Raw genomic sequence first — 21279 nt, forward strand, 5'->3', positions numbered from 1 at the left:
AATGACTGTCAGCTACCCAACAAGCTTAGCCTCAAAGATCAGAATAAACCTGTAAACCAAGGACCTGGGGATTATGCTGCATTGAAAGTTTCAGTGAGTAACATTGAAATTCAGGTACCCGAAGTCCTCACCCGAGGGGGAGTGTGTGGCGAAGCTCCAACCCTTTCTCTTTTATTAGAATTGACATCTTATGTGGCACAAACAAATGTGCTCTGAAGGTTCTGAGGCTGTGCCTGCCCTTTCTGGGCCCTTGGTGGATAAAGCTTGTATTATCTGGGCCACCGATTTATTTGTGCATAAATGAAATAATGTGATGACAATTAATGAGATTGAAATGGAAAGCGCCGGGGCACAGATTTGGTCCAGCGTTGCTTTGCAATTAACCCACGAAGTTGACCAATAGTCCCGCAGAGGGAGAGAGACATGAAAACCAGACTTGTCAGCACAGGTGTGTCAGATTCATCCCCAACAGCTAGAGTGGCTCTGAGGACGCCCTGAGAAGTGACCCCAGCTGTGTGCTCTCCATCGATGCAGTGGGCATGTTTCCCCTGCTCTGGCTCCTCTCCTGTATCCTGACAGAAGACACCGGGCCTAGGACGAAACATCTCTATTGTTGCACCTGGCAATCTTAGCCACTGAACGGCCTGCGTCCCTTAATGCTGACCCTCTTCGGGTCACTGCTCCCTGGTGCCCACACCAGCACTGGACTTGAGCTTTCTTTACCTTAAGAGTGAAAACGGGGCCTCCTGTTAGTTCTGGTTCTTGTTTCCCTAATAGCTGTGAGGCCAAGTACCTATTTCTTCCCGCCTCCGTCTTCCTCCTAAGAAGTTCCAACCAATTGGTGCCACCCCTGCCTCTAGTTCATTAATCAATGGTGTAGCTGAGCTAATGGATACCTGTCATGGCCAATGAAAATGCCAGCCCCAGACACCTATCTGGTGTAAATAATGTATAGAGCCGCTATGTCACTCTTACCTGCAGGCCTGTCTGCCACCCTCCCTGCCTCCACCACTCACACCCATGAGCCCTCTTTGAATTGAGAGCTTACTGGAGGGAGGGGCTGGTCAGACCCATCCGTGTGTCCTCTCTGCTGCCTCTCTTGTCTTCCCTATGGAGTAAATGCTATTAGGATCCATTTTGCAGATGAGGAAATTGAGGCTGAGAATTAAGTTCTCATAGTGTAGAGCCCCGATCTGAACCCAGGAACACAGGCCCCAGAGCTGCCCTCACCACGAGCTCCTCTTCTTCATCTTCAATTTGTCCTGAGCGAGAGCTGCATTTGGTATGTCCTTATAGTCATCGAGCGTGACCCTTGGTTCTCCACTCACCAGACATGGCACCTGAGCTGATCCACCAAGGAGGCTGGACCGGTGGTGAACCCCTGTATTTGTACAGAGGGGTAGGATGTATCACCCTAGTGACAAGAGAAACACCACCTTTCAGGGTTGCTGCATGAGCACGAGCTGTGATCACCATCAGTGAGTCACTGGGTCCATGACCCAGTCGAGATGAGTGAGGGGGGCTCGCCTAATATAGTTGGAACTCGAGATTCAGAGATCAAAACACTCGCCAAGGCCTCTCGGCTCATGAGGAACAAGAGGCAGAACTAAATCCCCATCCACCCACACCTGAGCCAAGGGCTCTGATCTTGCTTGACACCCCCTGAGGGAAAGATTGTGCATCACACTTTAGGGGGACTGTGTCCCATTCCTGTGACGGACACCAAATGCCCAAGTCTTCAATGGGCAGCCCCAAATTGCATGTACATGAGACTGTTTCTAGAACCGTCCAGGATGCAGTGGCCTGACATAAGGCTAGCCAGCGCGGGGGGATGGGGCTCCACATCCTCTCTTTGCCTCCCTGCAGCAGGTTGTAACCCCAGAACCGTTTTCCCTGAAACCTTGTCATGCCTGTCACTGCAGGGAGCCACACTTGGTGGGAGGGGCTACCATAGCAAGCTGGTGTCCACCCCATCACGGACCACACGCCATCACAACAGTGACTCCAGGAGGCTTCCCATCACGATGCCCTCTCCTTCCCCTGCACATTTTCTGTAAGAGCCTCTCATTAATGTTGCTTGACTATGACATTGGGTTTTCAGATCCAAGGGGTTATGGTGATGGCACCCCAGCCCAGCCTCTCTCTGCTCAGCCCCGTGAATGCCCCTTGTCATGGGGTTCCCTCCAGCTCCTCACCGGCACATTCAGTACCAAGTCATTAAGGACTGCCACGTCCTCACCCACTGTCTAGCCCAGCGGCTCTCAGACTCACTGCTGGGGCCCTTCTTGCCCTCAGAGAGGTCTGCCCACCCCATAAGCAGTCATGTGCATGGGTTTGCACACCCACGTTGATAGTATCAAAAACTAAATCTGAAAACTTTTAAATGAATGTTATAATAACTAGAAGTGATGTCACTCTAGCTAGTCCATATAAGCTGATCACATGTAAATAATGTGTTCTGGGGAAAAAAGTTTTAAATCTGTATCAGAGCGCATCTAGATGCTCCTCTCTGCCATGCCAAAACACACCGCAGTAGCGAGTTACACTAAGAATACCAGCCTCCCAGAGAGGAGAAGGGCTGGCCTTGTGGCACTCTGGAGGGCTGGGAAGTTCTAGAGTCCTTGCACCACCTGTTAGGAACCACCCTACAGATGGTGGTACCCCACACATCTCACACACACCTCATTTCATCCATCTGTACAAACACTTGTTTGTTCACACAGGGATGGTGACAGTCTCCACAACACACAGTGGCAGCTGGTCACCTACTACCAGAATGGGACTCCAGTTTACCCGGAAAAATAGGGTTGTGAACAGAGCAGTCAAGTTCCCTGTCCTAATGGTGCTCAGAGTCAATTGGGAAGAAGCACTATTTTAAAACCCTAAATAAAAGACCTCCATTAGTAACCAGTGGTATAAGAAAACTAAAATAATGATCAGAAAAAAGTCAGTCACAAATACACCTGATTTAGAAGTGCCCCAGGAAGAGGGGAGAGCCTGTGCAAAGGTCCTGGGGTTGGATGCATGTGTTAGAAGCACAGAACAACAAATGAATCCTCACTCTGTGCTTTCCCCCATTCACGTAGTGATAGCTTCTCCTAATTTCTTGTGCGAACAGAATAGATAGAACTACTCCTGAAGTTTAGAAGTCCATCCTTCCAAAAGATTTGATTTGTTTCATGTCTGTCCAAAATGACTACTGAAATGGGGATCTAGGCAAAGTGGGTCAAGTTTCTACCTGTTAACCTCACTGCCATTGACGTCAATGTTGTTATTGGTACTGAGTAAGATACTCAGTTGCCTGTGACAGAATTCTAGTTCCAATTATTCAAACAAAAACAAGAGGTAGTTGAATGACCCATCAAGTCTGCCACTGGGTATAAACACAAAAGAATTGAAAGCACTGCTCCCTATTTCACTGCCAAGAGAAGTCTCATGCTGTTTGGATTGCAGCGAGGTGTGCCCCAATGTCAGGAGGTAGCCCCGAAGTCTCAGAGGGTTGATTACGGTTGGCACAGCTCCAGTCATTTTTGCCAGCTGGTTCTTTCTCTGATTCTTGCCCTAGCTGGGATGGTCTTCTGGCCAACAAGATCTACAGGGGCATCTTCTGAGGTGTTCCAGGGACAGCACTCTGAGAAGGGAAAATCTTTGCCTGGTCCGCACCCCTAACTCTTCCTTCACTCCTGACATGGTGGTTAAAGAGTGTGAAACCTGTGGTAACTAACCTAAACCATGGAGGCCGCCCAGACAGTGGCACCAGCCTGCCCACAGCCCACCCCGCCCCCTACTCAGTATGCCTCGCCTGGCCCAAAGCAGTACTGACTTATGCCATCGAGTCCTTGGATGCATCCCCCATCAGGAACACCCAAAGAGGGGTCCCAGTCAGGAATGCAGCTTCTGGGCCCAGCTGCTCTACCATGTCTGCTGCACTTGGCTCACCAGCCCATAGAGGGAGCTGACATGCAGTGAGCTCCAGGGAGCCCCAGAATCCACATATGTGTCCTGAGAATCACCTCAGCGTTGGGTGCATGAGTCACATATGGGGCCACCAACCTCAAAAGGCTCAGATTCACCTCTGTGTGCAGAAGCCAGGCCATGCAGCCCAGCCTGTTGGGAGCTCATCGGCCAAGATGGCGGGCATGCCGGGCCAACTCCAGAAGCCGCTGGGTCAAGAGCAGCAGGGCGGCCTCAGCCCTCGTGTTCACCAGCACAGAAGGAGCCGTCCTCATTTGCCACTCAGGTCTTACCTCTGCGTTTCAGAGGCCCGTACAAGGCCAGCTGGGCACTCACGCAGGAAGTAAATGGTTATTGCAGTGACCAGGAAATAGGAGTTCTGGGCACTGTGCTCAACCCTGGAAATGCGCAGTGAGCAACGAGCCAAAGTCTGTCTTCTCCCCAAGCCCGCGTCCAATGGGGACCCTGCCACTCTGGAGCTGGCTCGGGGGGTGCCCGACGCAGGTGGGCCTAGCGGGCTGGGTGGGGACCGTCTGTGAAGCATGCAGACTGGGCACACAGAACCGGGTGGACAGACCCTCCACGCTGCAGGAGTCCGGGCTCCAGCCTCCCAGTTAGTGCCCCTGGAGAAGGACACGCTTGCTCTGAAGAGGTTGGGTGTCCCTAAGCCAGGGGAGGACCCCTACTTTCTGCAGAGAGCCTGTCCCTACTGGTGTTAGCCCCAGGCCCTGAGGCTCAGCAGGGCTCTGACAGTCATAGGTAAGGCTCCCCTTGCCATCTAGACCCTTTCCAGAATGATCCATCCTGTCGCAGCCCTCTGCACTGGTGTCCAGGTAGCGTCCTCGCAGCTGTGTGTCGGTGGCCCTGTCTGTGCAGTTTCCCCCAGAAACTGTCCCATCAAGTCTCCTAGGGTGGGCTGAGCCCACCCAACTCAGCACACGGCACATAAAAAATAGAGTCCTCCCCCGTGAAGCCCCAGCCTAGCCCACCCGTCAGCCCGTTGGGAATGGACCTGGCCCCATGGCCACGCTGAGGAGCCAGCTGGAGGGGAAACAGGCCCAGAGGGACACGTTAATAACAACAGAGACACCTCTGATCAGCCCAGATGTGGTATTGTGGGAGAAGTGACTTTGTGTTTCAAAGACCATCAATTGCCGGGGTTGGGGAGAACAGTGGCTGGGCTGGGGGGAGGGTGAGGGCGGCAGCTGACTGCGCGGGCACCTTGTTTGGATTTTGATGGGAGCGGGCTAATTCCATAAAACAACATCTTTGAGATAACTAGAGCAATGTTTGCATTAGAAAATTATTAATTTTGTTCAGTATGACAATGGCAAAGTGATTATATTTTTACATTCTTGAATTATTTATAAGTGAAGTGGCATGAGGTCTGGCTTCAGTCTCAACTACTTTAGTATAACAATGCAGAGGTGATGAGACTGCCTGACCCTCAGGCCAGAGTTGACAGAGATAAGACAGCCCCTTGCCTGGAGCTGGGAGAGTGGGGGATGGGGGTGAGGTACCAGATCCCTAGCAGCAGCAATATCAGTATTTCCTGAACTAAATCTTCAAATAGGGATAATTGCTGGTAAAGAAAAGTCCCTTAGCACCCAAGATCAAAGGCCAGTTGGAGGCAGCTGAAGGTGGCGGCCGGAAGGGGGCAGTGGAGAGTCAGCTAAGTGGAGGACAGTTTCAAGTTGACCGAGAGAGGTGCGGGCGCATTGCAAAGGAGCAGACTGCGGGCCGAGCGCTGAGTGCACGCCCCTCCGGGAGAAGGCTGGACTCCAGCAGTCCACACACGTGCTTGTGCACATGTGTGTACACAGTTGCACGCCAGTGTATGCCTGTGTGTACACGCATGGACATGTGTGCATGTGTGTGTTCACACTTCATTTAAGAAGTCAGAAAGCCTATGACAGGCAGCCGTGTCCATGCACGGGTGTGCAGACCCACAGGCCTCCCGCACCTGCACCCCGGGGCACCCCCACACCGCCAGGAGCTTGCAGGGCTGGAACCAGTCCCTGGGGGTCTCCCACTCCTGTGGCAGGTGAGGTCTCTGCTGACACATCTTTAGTGAGGATTAAAGAGGAATGCCTCAGCACTCCCGAGCCAGCTCCAGCCTGGAAAAGGCCGCCAGTGCTCAGCTGTCCCCAGCTCAGGAAGTCACTGGTGGGGGCTGGGCTGATGCGGTCATGTGATTGGGGTGCAGCTCACGCATGAGGAAGGACACAGGGCAGGCTTTGGGTTTTCTGCACTGGGTCCTCCTTGCCTGCACCCCTACACTGTGCACACAAGCTGCATTTATGAAAGAAGATTCTGCGAGCCCTAAATTCTGGGACTATCGATGCTTCCCTGAGTGTGGTAGGATGCTCTTAGCAAAAGATACCGTTTTATGAGATTCATGAACAGACTTATAAAATGTGTACCATCGTGTCTGTATGCTAATGCAGGTTTAGAAAAACTAGACTGCTTTGCATTTGGGAGATGATCTATAGCTCCTCTTTGAAATAACTTTGCTAAAGCGAAAAAGGGGGAGGGAGCTCATTTGGAGAAAAATATTAAGTCTTGATTTCCGGTGCTATTACAGAGAGTGGCTGACTATGTCAACAGTTTGAGGGTGGGCCTCAGAGACCTCCAAGGAATCCACAGAGACACCTCACCTCCCGACAGTGCCTGAAGTAACTCGCCTCCAGCCCCTTCTTCTGCCACATTAGCTTCAAGGGACCCACATCGGGGGGACTGGTGAATGCGGAGATAAGCCCACAAGTTTCACCCCAGTAGGAGAGCAAAGTATGGGGGTGGCGCCTTCACCCCCAGCAAGCGCCCCTTGCAAGTGGCTCCCCAGTGGGGTTATGGGTGGTGGCTTCCTCCTCGTGGTGCCGGAGGAACCGCGTGGCAGAGGCTGGGGCTGTACACATGGCTGTTCTCTCATTTAGTGGTGTCGTTCCCCCCACGCCTGCTGGTACCCGGAGAGCCTTCCTCCCCGGCCCGCCTCAGAACCCTCGCTTCATCTGTGAGTGCCCGCTGGTTTCTGTATTCCACATCATCGGATGGTCTGTTATGGGAATGTCTGTCCTGACTTTCCTTATCACGTGTCATTCCTTGCCCTCCTTCCCCTTTGCTGTAAGAGGTGACATTCCAAGGCCTCCCTGGTGGCACAGAGGTTAAGTCTCAGCACTATGAAGCGATGAGCAGCCACTGCAGCCTGAGTGCAAGCCCCGGCCGGGGAGCTGACCCACACGGCGCAGCAGACCTCTCCTGTCTCCCCGCTGCTCCCCTCAGCAGTGGATTTCAGTAGATCCTCCTGTTCTGCTCCCCACTTTGGTGAGTCTTTTCACCCTCCACCTCTCTGGCCTGCACCCCAGTTCTTGTATGCATACATAAATAAAATAAATCTATTTTTAAGAAAACAAGAGGAGACATTTCATCTGCACCCATGATGCGGAGAGACCAGCCTCCTGGTCCGTCCTCGGCACATGGTGGACACACAACCACACCCCAGCTGTGGTGAACACCTGCTGGGGACACCATGGAACCTGTTGATTTTGAGTTGAGGGTTTACCGTTCCTCAGATGGGTGCCCAGGAGTGGGTGGAGTCACCAGCACCCCGTTTTAGGCTGTACCTTGTTCTCTCCCAGCACCTCTCCCCCAAACCATTTCAGCGGCTGCCCCGTCATTCGCTCTGGTGTGGGTTATGGCCTGTCTCTTCCAGCTGGGACAACTCAGCTTCCCGACGTGTTCCCACACATTTGCCGGGTCAAATCAGCAGGAATGCAGATTTCCGAGGCAGCTCTTGCTTTGATGCCAGCATCACGTCGGGGAGCCAGAGCTGCCATCCAGCTCTGCTCCCAGCAGGTTGTGTCCCGACGGCGGACTCTGCCCCGGCCTCCTTTGCAGCACCTGGGTGGTATCTTCATCCTCACGGTGCCCCAAAGGTGTCTGTCCTCCACCTCCCCTTCCCACATGGCACAGCGGAGTGACCACCGACCCTGACCTCCCCTCAACACAAGGTCACAGGCTGAGGAATGAGGACTCAGCCCTTCGGCACAGGGATCTGGGAGAAAGCACCGCTCCCCCCAGATGGCGCTGATTGCATTTTTTCTTTCCCCACAGTCTCCAGGCCACTCTGCCCCCAGCAGACTCAGCCTAACAGCTGGAGATGAAGCAGTCCCAGGGCCCACCCCTATACACCCAGCAAGCGCCCCATGCAAAATCCTCCCCAGCCCTGCCACCTCAGTGGCTTCAAAAAGCTCCGAAGAGAGCACTTCCCATGGAGAGCATGGCTGACCCTGAGAGACAGTGCAAATTAGACTTCCCGCCTCCACGGCTTGTACTTGGTATTGATTTTCTCTAAGGAGCATTTGATCATCCCTGCATTACCTGAGACAAGCATGTGTTTGAAGAGAGGGTGCTTTTTTTTTTTTTTTTTTTTTGGTGTTTAACTGAGCAATTGAACAGCAGCAATCTGTAAATGTATGTGGTGTGCAGGACTGAGGCTCCCCCTGGCAGGACTTGGGGCTCACCAGGCAACCCTAGGGCTCCCAGGAAGGACTGGAGCTCCCCAGGAAGAACTTGGGTTCCCCAGGCAATACTGGGGCTCCCTGGGCAGGATAGGGCTCCCTGGGCAGGGGCTCAGCCAGTACTGAGTAGAAGGAACACTGTGTCCAGCATGGCAGCAGGAGGAGTTGTGATGAACATGGGGAACTCCCAAGGGGTCTCCCTGGGTGGGCACCCACTTTGGCCACACCCTATCACCTGTTGGCTGTTCCCAGCATGCAGGGCTCATAGTCTGAAGGGCCCAAAAAGCTCTGGGTTTCAGGGATGCAAGGTCACCCCAGCATCACGGACCTTCCAGTGAGGCCGGGCTGATCTCCAGCTCACCGAGTCTCTCCACAAACTCTGGCAAAATGACTTCTCTGGGACCCACATGCCTGCAGCAGCTGGTTCCTTGAACCCTGCAAGCTCCTCAAAAAAGCATCTCATGAGTGAAATCTGTGTCCAAGCCTCTGTCGGCATCCTCCCCAGCGGGGTACACCCTCCCTGGACACAAAGTCCTGACAACAAGAAGCTGGAACCACCCAGCAGAAAGAACAATCTGTAGCTTCAGTGAAACCAGGAATCTGGAGCAAAATCCAAAGGCAGCAAGACCGAGTTTCCTCCTTTTAAGAGGGGGGTCTTAGGGCTGGAGGTGGGGGAGCGGCGGCTGGGTGAGTTGGGGAAACTGGGGGAGTGGGGCCCTGGGCTGCCCCTGGTGCTTCCATCCTCATGCACCTGGTGTCCTGGTCTCCCCGTGGCCAAGGTGGGTGTGTTCAACAAATCATTGTTTTGTTTTTTTAAGATTTATCTATTTTTGCTTACAGAACTGGGGTACAGGCTGAGGCTCAGGGGCGGTGAGAGGCTTCACCAGAGACAGAGTGGGAAGCAGAACAGGCAGAATGACAAAGTACACTGCTGAGGGGAGCAGCGGGCGGGTCAGGAGAGGTCTGCCACACCCTGTGGTCACCTCCGGGGCAGGTGGGAATCAAACTCATGCGGAAGTGGCTTTAGCTTCTCAGTGCTGTGCTTTAACCCACTGCACCACCAGGGAGGGCCTCAACAAATCATTTTAAGGTAAGGTGGAAGTTTCTGGAGACCAGGGTGTGCAGGTCCCAAGGGGCGGGCATGGAGGAGTTGCTGATTGGGATGCTGGGTTTGCAAGGGCACTTATCACCCCTCCCCCTCTGGGTCCCTCGGCATGACCAGCTGGACACCTTGTCCACTCAGCCTTTAGCCATTCTCAACGACGTGTGTGTGTGTGTGCGCGCGCGTGCTAAGCTGTTACTAACATAAGTGTATGTGTGCTAAGCTGTTACTAACATAAGAGGCACCTTTGCAGGTAGTTTCAGGAGTCAAATCCTGGCTTGCTGGTAGCGACCGTAGGTAACATTCTCTAAGTGACCAGACCCGCAGCAGAGGCCTGACCGGCAGTGCCAGAGCTGGGGTCCACCAGCATGGGCTGTCTCCATGGGGCAGGCTGTCTGTGTCCCATGTGGTGTGAGGACCTGCACATGTATGTGGCACCATTGACTTTTATGCCGAATCCAGAACATGCCAGCACAGTGACATCTAGGCGAGGGCTGGACTGAGTTCCCACCATGACACCAAGTCCATCTGCTGGTTCTGGCCACACCCTGGGCTCCTGGTGGACTCAGTTTGGGGGCAGCTGGGGGAGTGAGAGCAGAACTTTTCGACTTCTTGTTAACCTCCAAGGATGGCACAGTTAAGAGCCAGTGTTCCAGAAGAATTACAGTGTTCTGGATTGCAGTCCACGGCCCACGGCCTCCCTGTCTGCAGCGGGCTCCCTGCCCGTCCGTGTGTCCATCCCTGGAGGCAGCGGTGAGCCTGCCATACCTCCATTGTCCAGGGTCAGATGCAGCATCACACGTGAGGGAAGATGGCTCCTTGCTTGAACCTTCACCGGCTGGGCATCCAGTCCACTGACCCCTTCCTCCGCCGGGGGCCCCTCTTCCATCTACTCTGTTTGGGGGATCTTCTTCTGTGTCTCCTGAAGGCGACTTTGGAAACTGGAAGCAGAGGGATACTGGGTCCTCACTCGCCCCACCTTCGGAGGGTGATGACCCCAAGAAAGGGGATCCTGACACTCCCTGGCATCACAGGCAGCCGAGGTCCTGTTTTGAGGTTTCTCCCCCACTTGTTCCTCTGTTTCCAGTTCCCAAAGTCGCAGCAGGCGGGGTCTGCCCTCCTGTCACTGGGGCAGGCACCTTTCAGCTCCACCCCTTTCATCCCTGGGAGTGGAATTCAGAAGAGGACAGCGTGTCCATGTCCAGCTGAGTGTGCCTGGAGGGAACAGGTGGTCATCGAGCTGCCGGGCAGCCACGGCCAGCCCTGGGGGCGCCCGACCCTGTCCTGCCTCTGGTGGCTGCCCCAGCAGCGTAGGTGTGGGACTCATATTACCTCCCCACGTCAGAGGAGAAAGAGGGGCACAGAGTCACACAGCCACAAAGTGGGGAGATGGGGCTTCTGACCCCTCCGCTGCCACTGTGGCTTGGGTGAGTGTGTTGTGGTGTGCACGACTGCATCTTGGTTCTTCTCACCAGACAGCACCCCCACCACCACCCATGACAACCCAAAGTGCCCCCGATGTGGTCACGTGTCCCTGCAATGACCCCATGGAGAGCAACTGGCCAGCTCTCTCCCCCATGACTGAAGGACGCCAGGGTCCCCTCTTCCCACTCACCCAGGTCTGGCTGGAAGTCCCACACTCCATCACTTCTGGGCAGGCCCCCCCAGCACCGTGAGAAACCCAGAAAAGCAAAAGACACCCCTGGGGCAGCTCAGGGTGTGACGCACTGGCCGGCTGGCTCAGTAACCTGTGGCTCTCCTGCCCATCCTCCACGCAGGGCCAAGGTGAAGAAGGGGGTGAACATCCTGAGCGCGAGGAGCAGCGAGCCCCGGCAGTGGGACGTGCAGCGAGAGCTGGGGAGCGGGGGGAAGCACAGCACCGCCGCCGTGGTGTGCCGGCGTCTGGGGTCCAGCGCACGCAACAGGTAAGCGGCTCCCTGCACCGCCACGCAGCCGGGCAGCCCTTGCTGCGCCTGCCCTTGCCCACGAGGGAGGCCAGGGCCTCCAGGAGGCAGCCCCACAAAGCTGTTAACACAGCCTGGCGGCGGAGACACCAGTGGGCCCCACAGCCCACAGGGTGGGGCCATCTAGAGCTGTGATGTCTGCTCTGCAGGGTCCCTGCCTGCTCAGACCCCCACGGCCGTGGGCTGGTTCATCTCCCACCCCTGACAGTCAAGAGAGGCTCACCCTTTGCACGTCTTCAGGGTCCCTGGGGGGGGGGGGGGATTCCAGATGGGAAGTGGCGCCGTGCTCGATGCGAGAGCCTGTGTCAACATCTGGATTATTCCCTAGAGCAGTCGTTTTCCAAGCATAAAAGTCACACATCCTCATTGCGGAATATTTATTCAACCCAGTGACATAAGCAAAGACTGAAGTCACGTCTCCATGTCCTACTACCCAAGGGTAAACACTGCTGACATGATTTTGTCATTGATGAGGTCTGCCGTGGTCCTGGGTGGATCCGTTCATCTTATTAATGTATGCACCTATTCGGATTCTTAATCTCCTCTCGCCTCACTCGAAAACATCCACGTTGGACATCAAATATGCGTCATAAACATTTTGACGGCTTCATCATAGTCCATCCTGTGGATTTATATGGGTAATATAACCATATCCATACTTTGGGGCATTAAGTCCCGAGTCTTATTCTCATAGATGAGGCTACCAGAACCACCTCCAACATCGTCTTTGCTCGTTTCTCCTTTGGCTTCAGGTGACTTCTTAGAAGCCAGACATTCTGTCGTATTTCAAGGCTTTGATGCATTCTGTCGGGTATGTCCTTAAAGGTTCGGTACTCAGGGAAGAGGCTGCCAGAAAAATTCTCCATTTAGTTTCGAAACACTCAGCTCTTTTAACAAATTCCCACCCAGCCCTTCCTCTTGCGAATGCCAGCACAAACATCTGGTTCCCTAACAGCCTCAGTCGGACTGGGGGGGAAGGTGATGGTGACCCTAACCAAATGCCCGTGGGGTCGTGGTTACAGCTAAGGAGCAGAGGCTAAGGTAAATCTCCCACATCAAATGCACATAAAGTCTAATTAACCCACAAGATCAATGTTGATTATGCAAATAAAAGTGAATGTGTTCATTAACAGTGAATTTATGTATGTAAATAGCCCTTCTTGTCACCATCAGAAGGAGGCTCCAAGTGAGGGCGATAAAGACTCATTGTGACAAATCTGTCATGTTTCAAGGTTCTAGAACTCTCCTTGACCCACTGCGATTGCTGTCAGCGGCTCCCCCAGGAGGGAGTTACAGTGGTTCCAGCACCTGATAATAGGTCCAGGCTCCTGGCTCTGCCCACCTTTCAAATCCCACCTCTGGGTTCAGATGGGGTCTCGGGAGGCCTGGTTGACCCCATAGAGTTTTTTTTTTTTTTTTTTTTTTTTATGCTGTGTGTCTGAGGGAAATTTTGCCTCTCAGAGGCATGGACTTGGCGGGGCAGGGAGAGGTGAGCCGAGTTTCTGACGCCGCCACCCTCTCCAGTCTCATTCGCTGCTGCCCAGCTGCGCATACACCCAGTGGAACTGCTGACCCCGGAGTCGGGTCTTCCCGTGCTTGTTGAGGCCCACCCCTCACCTGCTCGGAGACCCCACAGCATGGAGGCGGCTGTGCTCTGTGCCAGCAGCACCCCACACCATCAGACCCTCTTCAAGGAGCCGAAGCGTTCCTGGCACCAAGTTACCTCAGCTCAGAGAAGGGCATCCAGAGAGAGGAATGGGGGGCTCCAGTACAGGGTCCCACAGAAGCCAGGCCACAAGTGCAAAGGAGGAGGACAGGCAAGGAGCAGGGAGCCCTGGGAGGAGATTGGTGGGGGGGGGGGCGGCAGCAGCTTTTCCATCTCTGCAGCCTCCATTTGGGGGTGCAGGCCCTGTCTGCCCCACTGCAGGACTTTCCTAGAACAAAGACTTTCCTAGAACAGCTGCAAATGCAGATGACTGGACAACCTCTCCAGCCTTTGCTCACATTCCAAAGTCACAATGCAGATCAAAGGAGCATGGCCCAGGAGCACACACCGCCAGCAAGCACTGCACCCTGGCCAGGCCAAACGGCTCAGGCTGCTGCTGAAATCTGCATGTTTTCTTTGGGGATCAATGGCCTGTCTTTCTCATAGCTGCCAGTGGCCCCCGCATGGGGTCGTGGGCTCTACTGCGACACAGAGCTGAGCTTAGCACTTTCAAAGCAGAGAGGGGCAGGAGGGATGGGGCTGTCTCAGGCACGGTGGGCTGTGTCCACCCAGGGCCTCAGGAGGACATTAGCAAGCCCCACGACGACCCTGGCTGCAAGCCTCATCTCCAGGTTCTCAGAGTCCCCACCGCTTGCTCTTCTGCGTCTCTGTCCTATCCACTAAGCAGCGGCATTTATGGGAATGTCACTGGTGCAGCCACCTTGGAAAGCAATCTGGGTTCAACTTAAAAAGACATAGATGGGACTAACATGTAATCCAGAGACCCCCCCTCCCGCGGATCCCCGAACACGAAGCCATCCACACAGGAAATCACACTCTCCAAGGTGCTGACTGGGGCACTCAGTACAGCATGACGGGGCCACCTCCCTGCCTGCAGGGGGAGCACAGGGTCAAGAAGAAGGGTCCGTCCACGCCGCAGAAGCTACTAACCATAGAGGACAAAACGCTGCCACTGACAGCGGAATGAGGGAGGTCCGGGGAATGATGTGCGGTCCAGCAAGGCAGGACAGAGGTAATGAAACACAGTGGACAATTCGACATGGGATTGTGGTATAGATTTTTAGGGTGTTGCTGGCAAGCCACCCCAGAAACCCCTGACTCCCCAGTGTTCTTGGAGTGTCTCTCTCCATGTGTCCTGGAGGGTCAAAGTGTTCTCTTTAAATCATGGGACTTCACGTGGCCACCATCTTTCAGAGCTTCCTATCATTCCTATAATAAAATCCCAACCTCTGACCATGACCTTCAGGCCACTGAGGGTCCCGGCTCCCCTTCCCCAAGTTCACCTCACATGTGTGTCTCATCACTCACCACCTTTCTTACACCTCACAGCCATGCGTGTTCCTGCCACAGGGCCTTTGCATCTGCTCTTCCCTCAAACTGGATCATTCCCCCTTAGATTTTAGCTCCAATGTCATGTTGCCAGAGAGGCTGATTGTGGCGACTCACACCAATCACCTGTTTCATTTTCTTTCTATAATTTACCAGAGGGAAATTGTCATTGTGTGTGTTTACCACCCAACCTCCACCCCACCCCCAATATGTGAACCCCAGAAGGCAGGTGGGATATACCACCTCTGTATTGTCACAGCTCATGTCAGTTCCTGGCACAGAGTGGGAACTAAAGTACTAGCTGAGTGGATAATCACACAAATGATCTTTGCAACAATATGTTGAGCTGGATTACCTTGTCTCCAGATTACAGAGGAGGAATTAGGACCAGAGGCTTCTCTGTGAAAAGGAGAAGGGACATTTTCTGAATGAGAGGCGTGAGCAAGTGATAGGATGCCCTGAGTTAGCATGAGGTAGCCACTGTCAGAAAAGGGACCGACTCAGAGTGGGTGTGGGCTGGGAGGATGGCACCCCAGGGCCCAAGATGGCTGCCTCAAGGCTCTAGAAGGAGCATGCAGCAGGAGCACCCCTCCGTGGTGCCCCCACCACCTCCCACACCACCTCCCTTCCAGCTCTCTCAGCAGTGGTGATAAAGGAGAGGGACGTGGTGTTCCTCCCGTCAGGGGTTTATGAAGCAATTTGTTTATGGCCCTGTTGTAGAAGTACCGCTGAGTCTAAAGACATTTTCGGAAGACGTCCTTCCAGTTGGCAAGAACTTCACTACTTTGCCCAGCCTGAAACTTTCTAATCATGAGGAAACATTACTTCATCCTGACATTCCTGCCAGGCAGCCTCATGGGACCCAGGTCCTGCAGGGGCCAGAGAAGCTCAGACTCCTCCCCCAAATAACTTGGGAACTAAGGAGTGTCCAGGTGTTGTATTCTGAAATCCTACTCACCTTGACTATAAAGAAACTTCTGGTCGCATAGCCCTGAATAAAGTACCGGAGTGGGAGCCTGAACTTTTGTATTTATGTTTAGTAAACAATTAATTAAGTGCCTGCCAGACTTTGAGCACATCCAGCTTCATAAGAACGACAGGGTTGTCCCTCATGGAATTCATTGTCCATTTGAAAGGTTGGAAAATAACTAAATAAACACACAAACATTCCCTTGCAACATTGGTCAATGTTAGGAATAAGAGATGTGTACTATTGAAGAGCCCGCTATAAAGGTGGGTATTTCTTAAGGAATAGATCAGTTGTCTATAAAAACATTTATTTAAGAAATATAAATTAAAGGAAATGTTGTTTCTGACACAGAAGCATCTAGAGTCAGTTCTGTTCTTCAAGACCATCAGAAGCCCAGGCTGCTTCTTTCTAATTGTTCTGGTGTCACCAGGGCCTGTGCTGCTCATGTGAAGCAAGATGGCACCTTCACTCAGGGACCCAAGATGGCACCTTCACTCAGTGACCCAAGATGATTGCACCAGTGCCCAGAAGCCCAGACACTGGGACATGGAGGACAGGGAGGGCAGTGGATGCCAGAACATGAAGCATTTTTGTCTTTACCTGAAGAACACTAGTTTGCAGGTCAAAAATCAGAATTCAAGCCTGTTCCACCTTCTGTTGAGAGTTGTCCCCAAGACCAGAGACCCAGACTGCTCTTTCCAGACCTCCTTGGTACCTGACAGCTCCATTCTGAGACAACAATCGAGCCCACTAAGTTGGGGAAATAATTTTAGGTTTGTTTCAGGAGAAATTGCAGCAGCATATATGGGAGGGTGGGAAAAAAACATGGAGGGATTATTCTAATAACTTCAAGTGAGTCCTGCAGACCCCTCCTTGCTTCTCTCCCCAAAGGCGCAGTGACAGGGTGTTGTTCTGCAGCGGGTCCTCCTTGCCTTTCCCAAGTAACCTAGTAACTTTTCTCCTTCTGTTTTCCACATCACATTAATTCTTCATAAGCGGTCCTTATTATTCCTTACTCGCTCCATCTCATGCGAGTATTTCCTCACCAGCAGTGTGTAAACTAGGGCAGCTAAATGGCAAAGACACCTCATCCATCATGCTTTTAATTTTCCACCCTGGGAGGAAGCAGTGAGGCTTAAGGATAAAAGCACATCACCTGAATCCCTCCCTGGCTCCCCACCAGAAGCTCCACTCCCTGCATTTCTGTGCCAAGACAGACAATGCGAGTCTCTGACCGGGGATCAGCACAGACCCACCCAAACCACTGACTCAGCGAGATAGAAGCTGAGTTCTCTTCTGTCTAAACATCTGGGTTGAGTCTCTCTAGTCTGCAGAGGTAGCCAGGACCCAGACACCTTCCACCTCATTGCTCCACCTCTCCTGGGCCTTGCTAAGGTGAGCACAATCCAAGATGGAGCATCCACACAGCAAATCCCAGCCGTGTGGAGGGACAGAAGGGATGCCAAGAGCTGCCTGTCCTGTCCAGTAAGGAGCCCAGAGGTCACATCCTCTAGCACCCCAAGGGCAGAGGATACCCATGTGGCCACACTCTGCAAGAGAAGCTGGGAGGACCCCTTTACCTCTTTGAATTTGTGTGCCAGGGGGAAGAGTAACAGAAGACAGCTGCCGCTCTGGGGGATGCTGACATAAATGCTTAGCATTAAAAAACAGTACTGAGTAAGGATATGTAAATGTAAGTCACAAAAAGCCTGCATCTTCCAGGAGTTTTAGGCTTTGCAACAGCTTCCCAGTGGGGACATTCCACTGGATCATCTCAGCAAACCTTTGCAACTTGGACGTGGTCACAAGTATGATCTCATGTTACAGGTGAAGAAACGAAGATTCAAAGACACTGGAAGTAATTAATTCAAAACCACCCCAGGTTAAGAGCGGCAATTTCATTGTACCTTCAAATCGTTTGTCCTTTACAAGAAACTCACTACCAGAATATGTTTTGGGGGTGGGGGAAGGTGTTGTTTTGTTGTGTTTTGTGGTGATAATTTGACCCATGAGAACTACTGGAAGGTCGGTGATGGAATATGATGTGAACAGATAATAGCTGCTTTGCTAAAATCAATACCAGCCCTGGTCGTGCAGAGTCCCTTATTTCTGGGTGTCCAGATGGAAGAAGGAATTAAAGAAAATTACATAAGACCACAGGTTCCAGGTGGAGAGAAATGATTGACACTTTGTGTGCGTATTTCCGACACCCCATCTCACTTGGTGAAGGTTTTCCTTAGAAACTCACAGACTTTTCCACCGTGTGTATTGCATCTTTGCCCGTTGTATTTAAATGCATCTGGTCAGTTTAACCAGTACCTGAAATTGTGGAATTTTTCAGCCCTGTATTGATTGCAGAACCATAGGGAAAGAGATCCGGGCAATGATCTATGAAGTCACTGTTTGCCTGTGCTTGTGTGGCCTAGACAAAGCCAGGCTGGCCTGAAAATCCTAGAAATGATTTCTGAGGATGCATGGAGGAAGGATGCTGCTCTTCCTGAGGGTAACCTCTGATCATCTTCTGTCGGAAGAGCGGTGAGGAAGTGGACATCCATGGTCGCAGCTATAGCTCCATGTCCTGGAGGGAAGATGGCCTGACAACTAGAGCTTGGGCTCACAGACTCCCGGGCTCAGATCTGCACCCTTGACTGGCCGAGCTTTGATCACGACTGACCTCTGTGTGCAAATTTACCCAACTGCAAAGCTGGGTTGAAAACCACAGCAGTGACTTCTACAGTGGAGAGTCAAGAAGAGAGTTAGGAAGAGAGAGGGCCCGGCACACAGTCTCTATCAGGGTTACACTCACAGATCTGCTGTGACCGTTGCCTCTGGTTGTTTCAACGTCAGCGAGCAACTGGGGGAATTGAGTAGCAGGTAGCGCATCACTTCAAAGAGCAAATTCAGCTCACTGACCTTCTAGAAGCAACCCATGCCCAGTTCCAAATATCCAAGGGCCACACCAGCATGGCTGGTCTGCGGAGTCCCCCTCCCACAGCGCCACCCCACAAAGTGTCCTGGCTGCTCCTCCCCAGCCTCACCATGAGAAGCTGAGGTCCCAGACATGGGAAAGAGCCGCCGCCCAGACCCAGGGGAACAAGAGCAGGCGGAGCTGAAGGCTAGGAGTGACCTAGAAGGCCACTGAAGGGACTTCGGTGTCAAGTGATGTCACCACAAGTGGCCCTCTGCTTGGAGACGTCTGACTTCCCTGCATCCCCGTGAAGTCACCCCAGCTCCCGGCCAGCAGCGGTGGCAGCCCTGTCCCGCAGCCAAGCCCAAGCACTAAGTCTGCACACTGCAGGTGATGCAGCCTTCAAGTGCACCGTTCCCCCAACAAGCAGCCCCTCCGGCTTCTCTGGCTGGGCAATCGGTACTCTGGGCCCCGCTGTCTTGTGGCTGAGTCCAGAGAGGGCAAGTGGACCTGCCAGGGCAGAGAGGGTGCCCAGGGCATGCTGAGGGCGGGGCAGCCTGCAGGGGCAGTGTGGGAGCTCGGCCAGTCCTGGGGCCACATGTGATGGGCTGGAGCCCCAGGAGTCTCCCAGCCTGGGAAGGGCGTTCCACAGGGGGGCAGCTGGCTCGGTGTTCCGGGGTCACAGGCTGCTGGAGCAGACCCTGGGAGAGGCCAGGGTACGGAAGGAGAGCAAGGGCGAGGAGGATTTGTCATCCAGAGCAGGCCGCAGGCTTAGGGGTCTGGTTCTTTGGCCGTCTCCTGTCGCCAGCCCGATCTGGTTGCGCCCTGCCTCTCTTCCAAAGAAGATGCTGGAGCACTGATGAGCCCCAAGTGGGGGAGCACTGGCACCCACCCCTGGGGGTAGGTGCTTCTAAGGGGCGGGCAGGGAACTTTCTAACCAAGGAGAGAAGAGCAGAGCAAAGGGCAGCCTGACAGTAGAGCTAGCGGTTGATGCTTCCCACTTCCACCTTCAGCCCTTTGTGATCAGGCAGCATGAACACCCCCTCACCTGGCAGGTCCTGGGGAAGCTGGGATGGGCAGCAAAAGCTGCGGGGATGCCAAGGTCCGAGGAGTGTTTCTGTGGGAACGTGGCTGGATGTGACGCCTCACGTCTCTAGTTAAAGGCCTTTGGCCAAAGTCATGAGAAAAACTGAAATGAAATCAAATAGCAGCTTTGGGTGGATAAGCTTGCTCCAGCCCTCAAAGGCGCTGTCCTCCCTCACCACACACGCTCTCTCCACCCTCGTGGTGCTCATCAGCACCCCGGTGTTAGCACGGGAGGAGGAGCGCGGACTCGCTATTAGGAAAAGTGCAAGGAAGCAGAGCCCGTGTCCGTAGGGGAATGAGAACCTCCGCTCCAGTCCTCGACACGATCGAGGGCAGAGAGGCAGCAGCTCCAGCAGGGGCGGCTCTCCACCCGAGGCTCCCATGTGGACCCTCCTTCCTGATGGAGGGCTCGCCTTCCTGTCTGCCAGTTGGGTGGAGAGGCGGACGCCATGCTCTCTCAGCGGCCCAGTGTCTGCATGCCATTTGCAAACGTTCTGTGAAGCACTTCACAGCTCTTAATTGTCACAACTTCCTCTGCACTTAGCCCTGTTTACACTTGAAGATGCTGAGACCTGGAGAGGTTCCTCTGAAGCTACTGCCAATGGCCTATGAGAACAGGTCCTCTGCTTTCCATGCTTCTGTGGCTGGTGGTGGTGGTGGTGATGGTGGTAATGGTTGTGGTGGTGGTGGTGATGGTATTGGTGGTGGTAATAGCAGTGATGGTGGTGGTGGTGTAATGGTGGCGGTGGTGATGGTGGTGGTAGTGGAGTGATGATGGCAATGGGGATGGTGATAGTGATGATAGTGATGGTGATGGTGGTGATGATGGAGGTGGTGTTGGTAATGGAGATGGTGATGGTGGTGATAGTTGTGATGGTGGTGGTGGTGGTAATAATGGTGGTGGTGATGGTGGTAGAGGTTGTAATGGTGATGTGATGGTGGGGGGGATCGTGGTAATAACAAGGGCGGTGGTGATATTACTGGGGACAATAATGATGGTGACGATAATGGTGGTGAGGCAATAGGCTTTCGATTGTGCTGATAGAAAACTGTTCCAAACCCTTTAAAGATACCTTAAAATGCAACCTCTCTCTTGCCTTTTTTCTCCTTGTATTTTTCTTATTGGGGTATAATTTACATAACCAAAGAATTTACAATGGTTTTTAATATGGTGAGTATTTACAACCACCAGTGTTATCCAATTCTGGAACTTTTTCGTCACCCCAAAAGGATGCCCATACCAACCAGTAGTCATTCAAATTTCTCCTTGCCCCCCAGCCCCTGAAACCAAGTCTGGCGCAAAGTAGGGCAACAGAAGCCAAAAAACTGGCCACCAGTCTAAGGTGCCTTGTGTGTGGACCCAGAGGAAAGGAGTAGAAGGGGCCAGGTGAGTCTGGAAGGAAAAGACTCAAAACCCAAGTCCAGATAAAGGTTGTCATGGTCACCTCCCCATGGAGCTCCCCCACATCTCTGTCTCCTCCATGTCCCCCAAGTCCCTGGTGCAAGTCCAGGGCCAAGAAGCCAGTGCAGCCTCCTCACCTGTATCCACTCCCTGCGCCTCCTCCAGGCCCCTTCTTGACCTCCTCCTTCATCCCTTCTCCCAGTCTCTTTTCATTCCTCCTGCTCGCTCTGCCTTCCTTCAGTGGGGCAGGGAACCTGGAAACTTTCCCTGTTATATTTTCACTCTGGGAGGAAAACTCACAAATGAAGAGCTGAGTGTGCC

General features: G+C 53.3%; 1 protein-coding gene across 1 annotated transcript in view; it reads left to right on the forward strand.

Annotated features, from left to right (window-relative positions):
* TMEM132C (transmembrane protein 132C) overlaps positions 1-21279 on the forward strand; it is a 130926-nt gene that overhangs the window by 58026 nt on the left and 51621 nt on the right. Inside the window, exon 2 of the mRNA XM_012730790.1 lies at positions 11352-11498. Within this exon, the coding sequence (XP_012586244.1) occupies positions 11352-11498 (147 nt within the window). The remainder of the gene's footprint in view (positions 1-11351; positions 11499-21279) is intronic.

Source organism: Condylura cristata, unplaced genomic scaffold, assembly GCF_000260355.1.
Source record: "Condylura cristata isolate star-nosed mole 26May11 unplaced genomic scaffold, ConCri1.0 scaffold00029, whole genome shotgun sequence".
In the NCBI taxonomy this organism is placed as follows: Eukaryota; Metazoa; Chordata; class Mammalia; order Eulipotyphla; family Talpidae; genus Condylura; species Condylura cristata.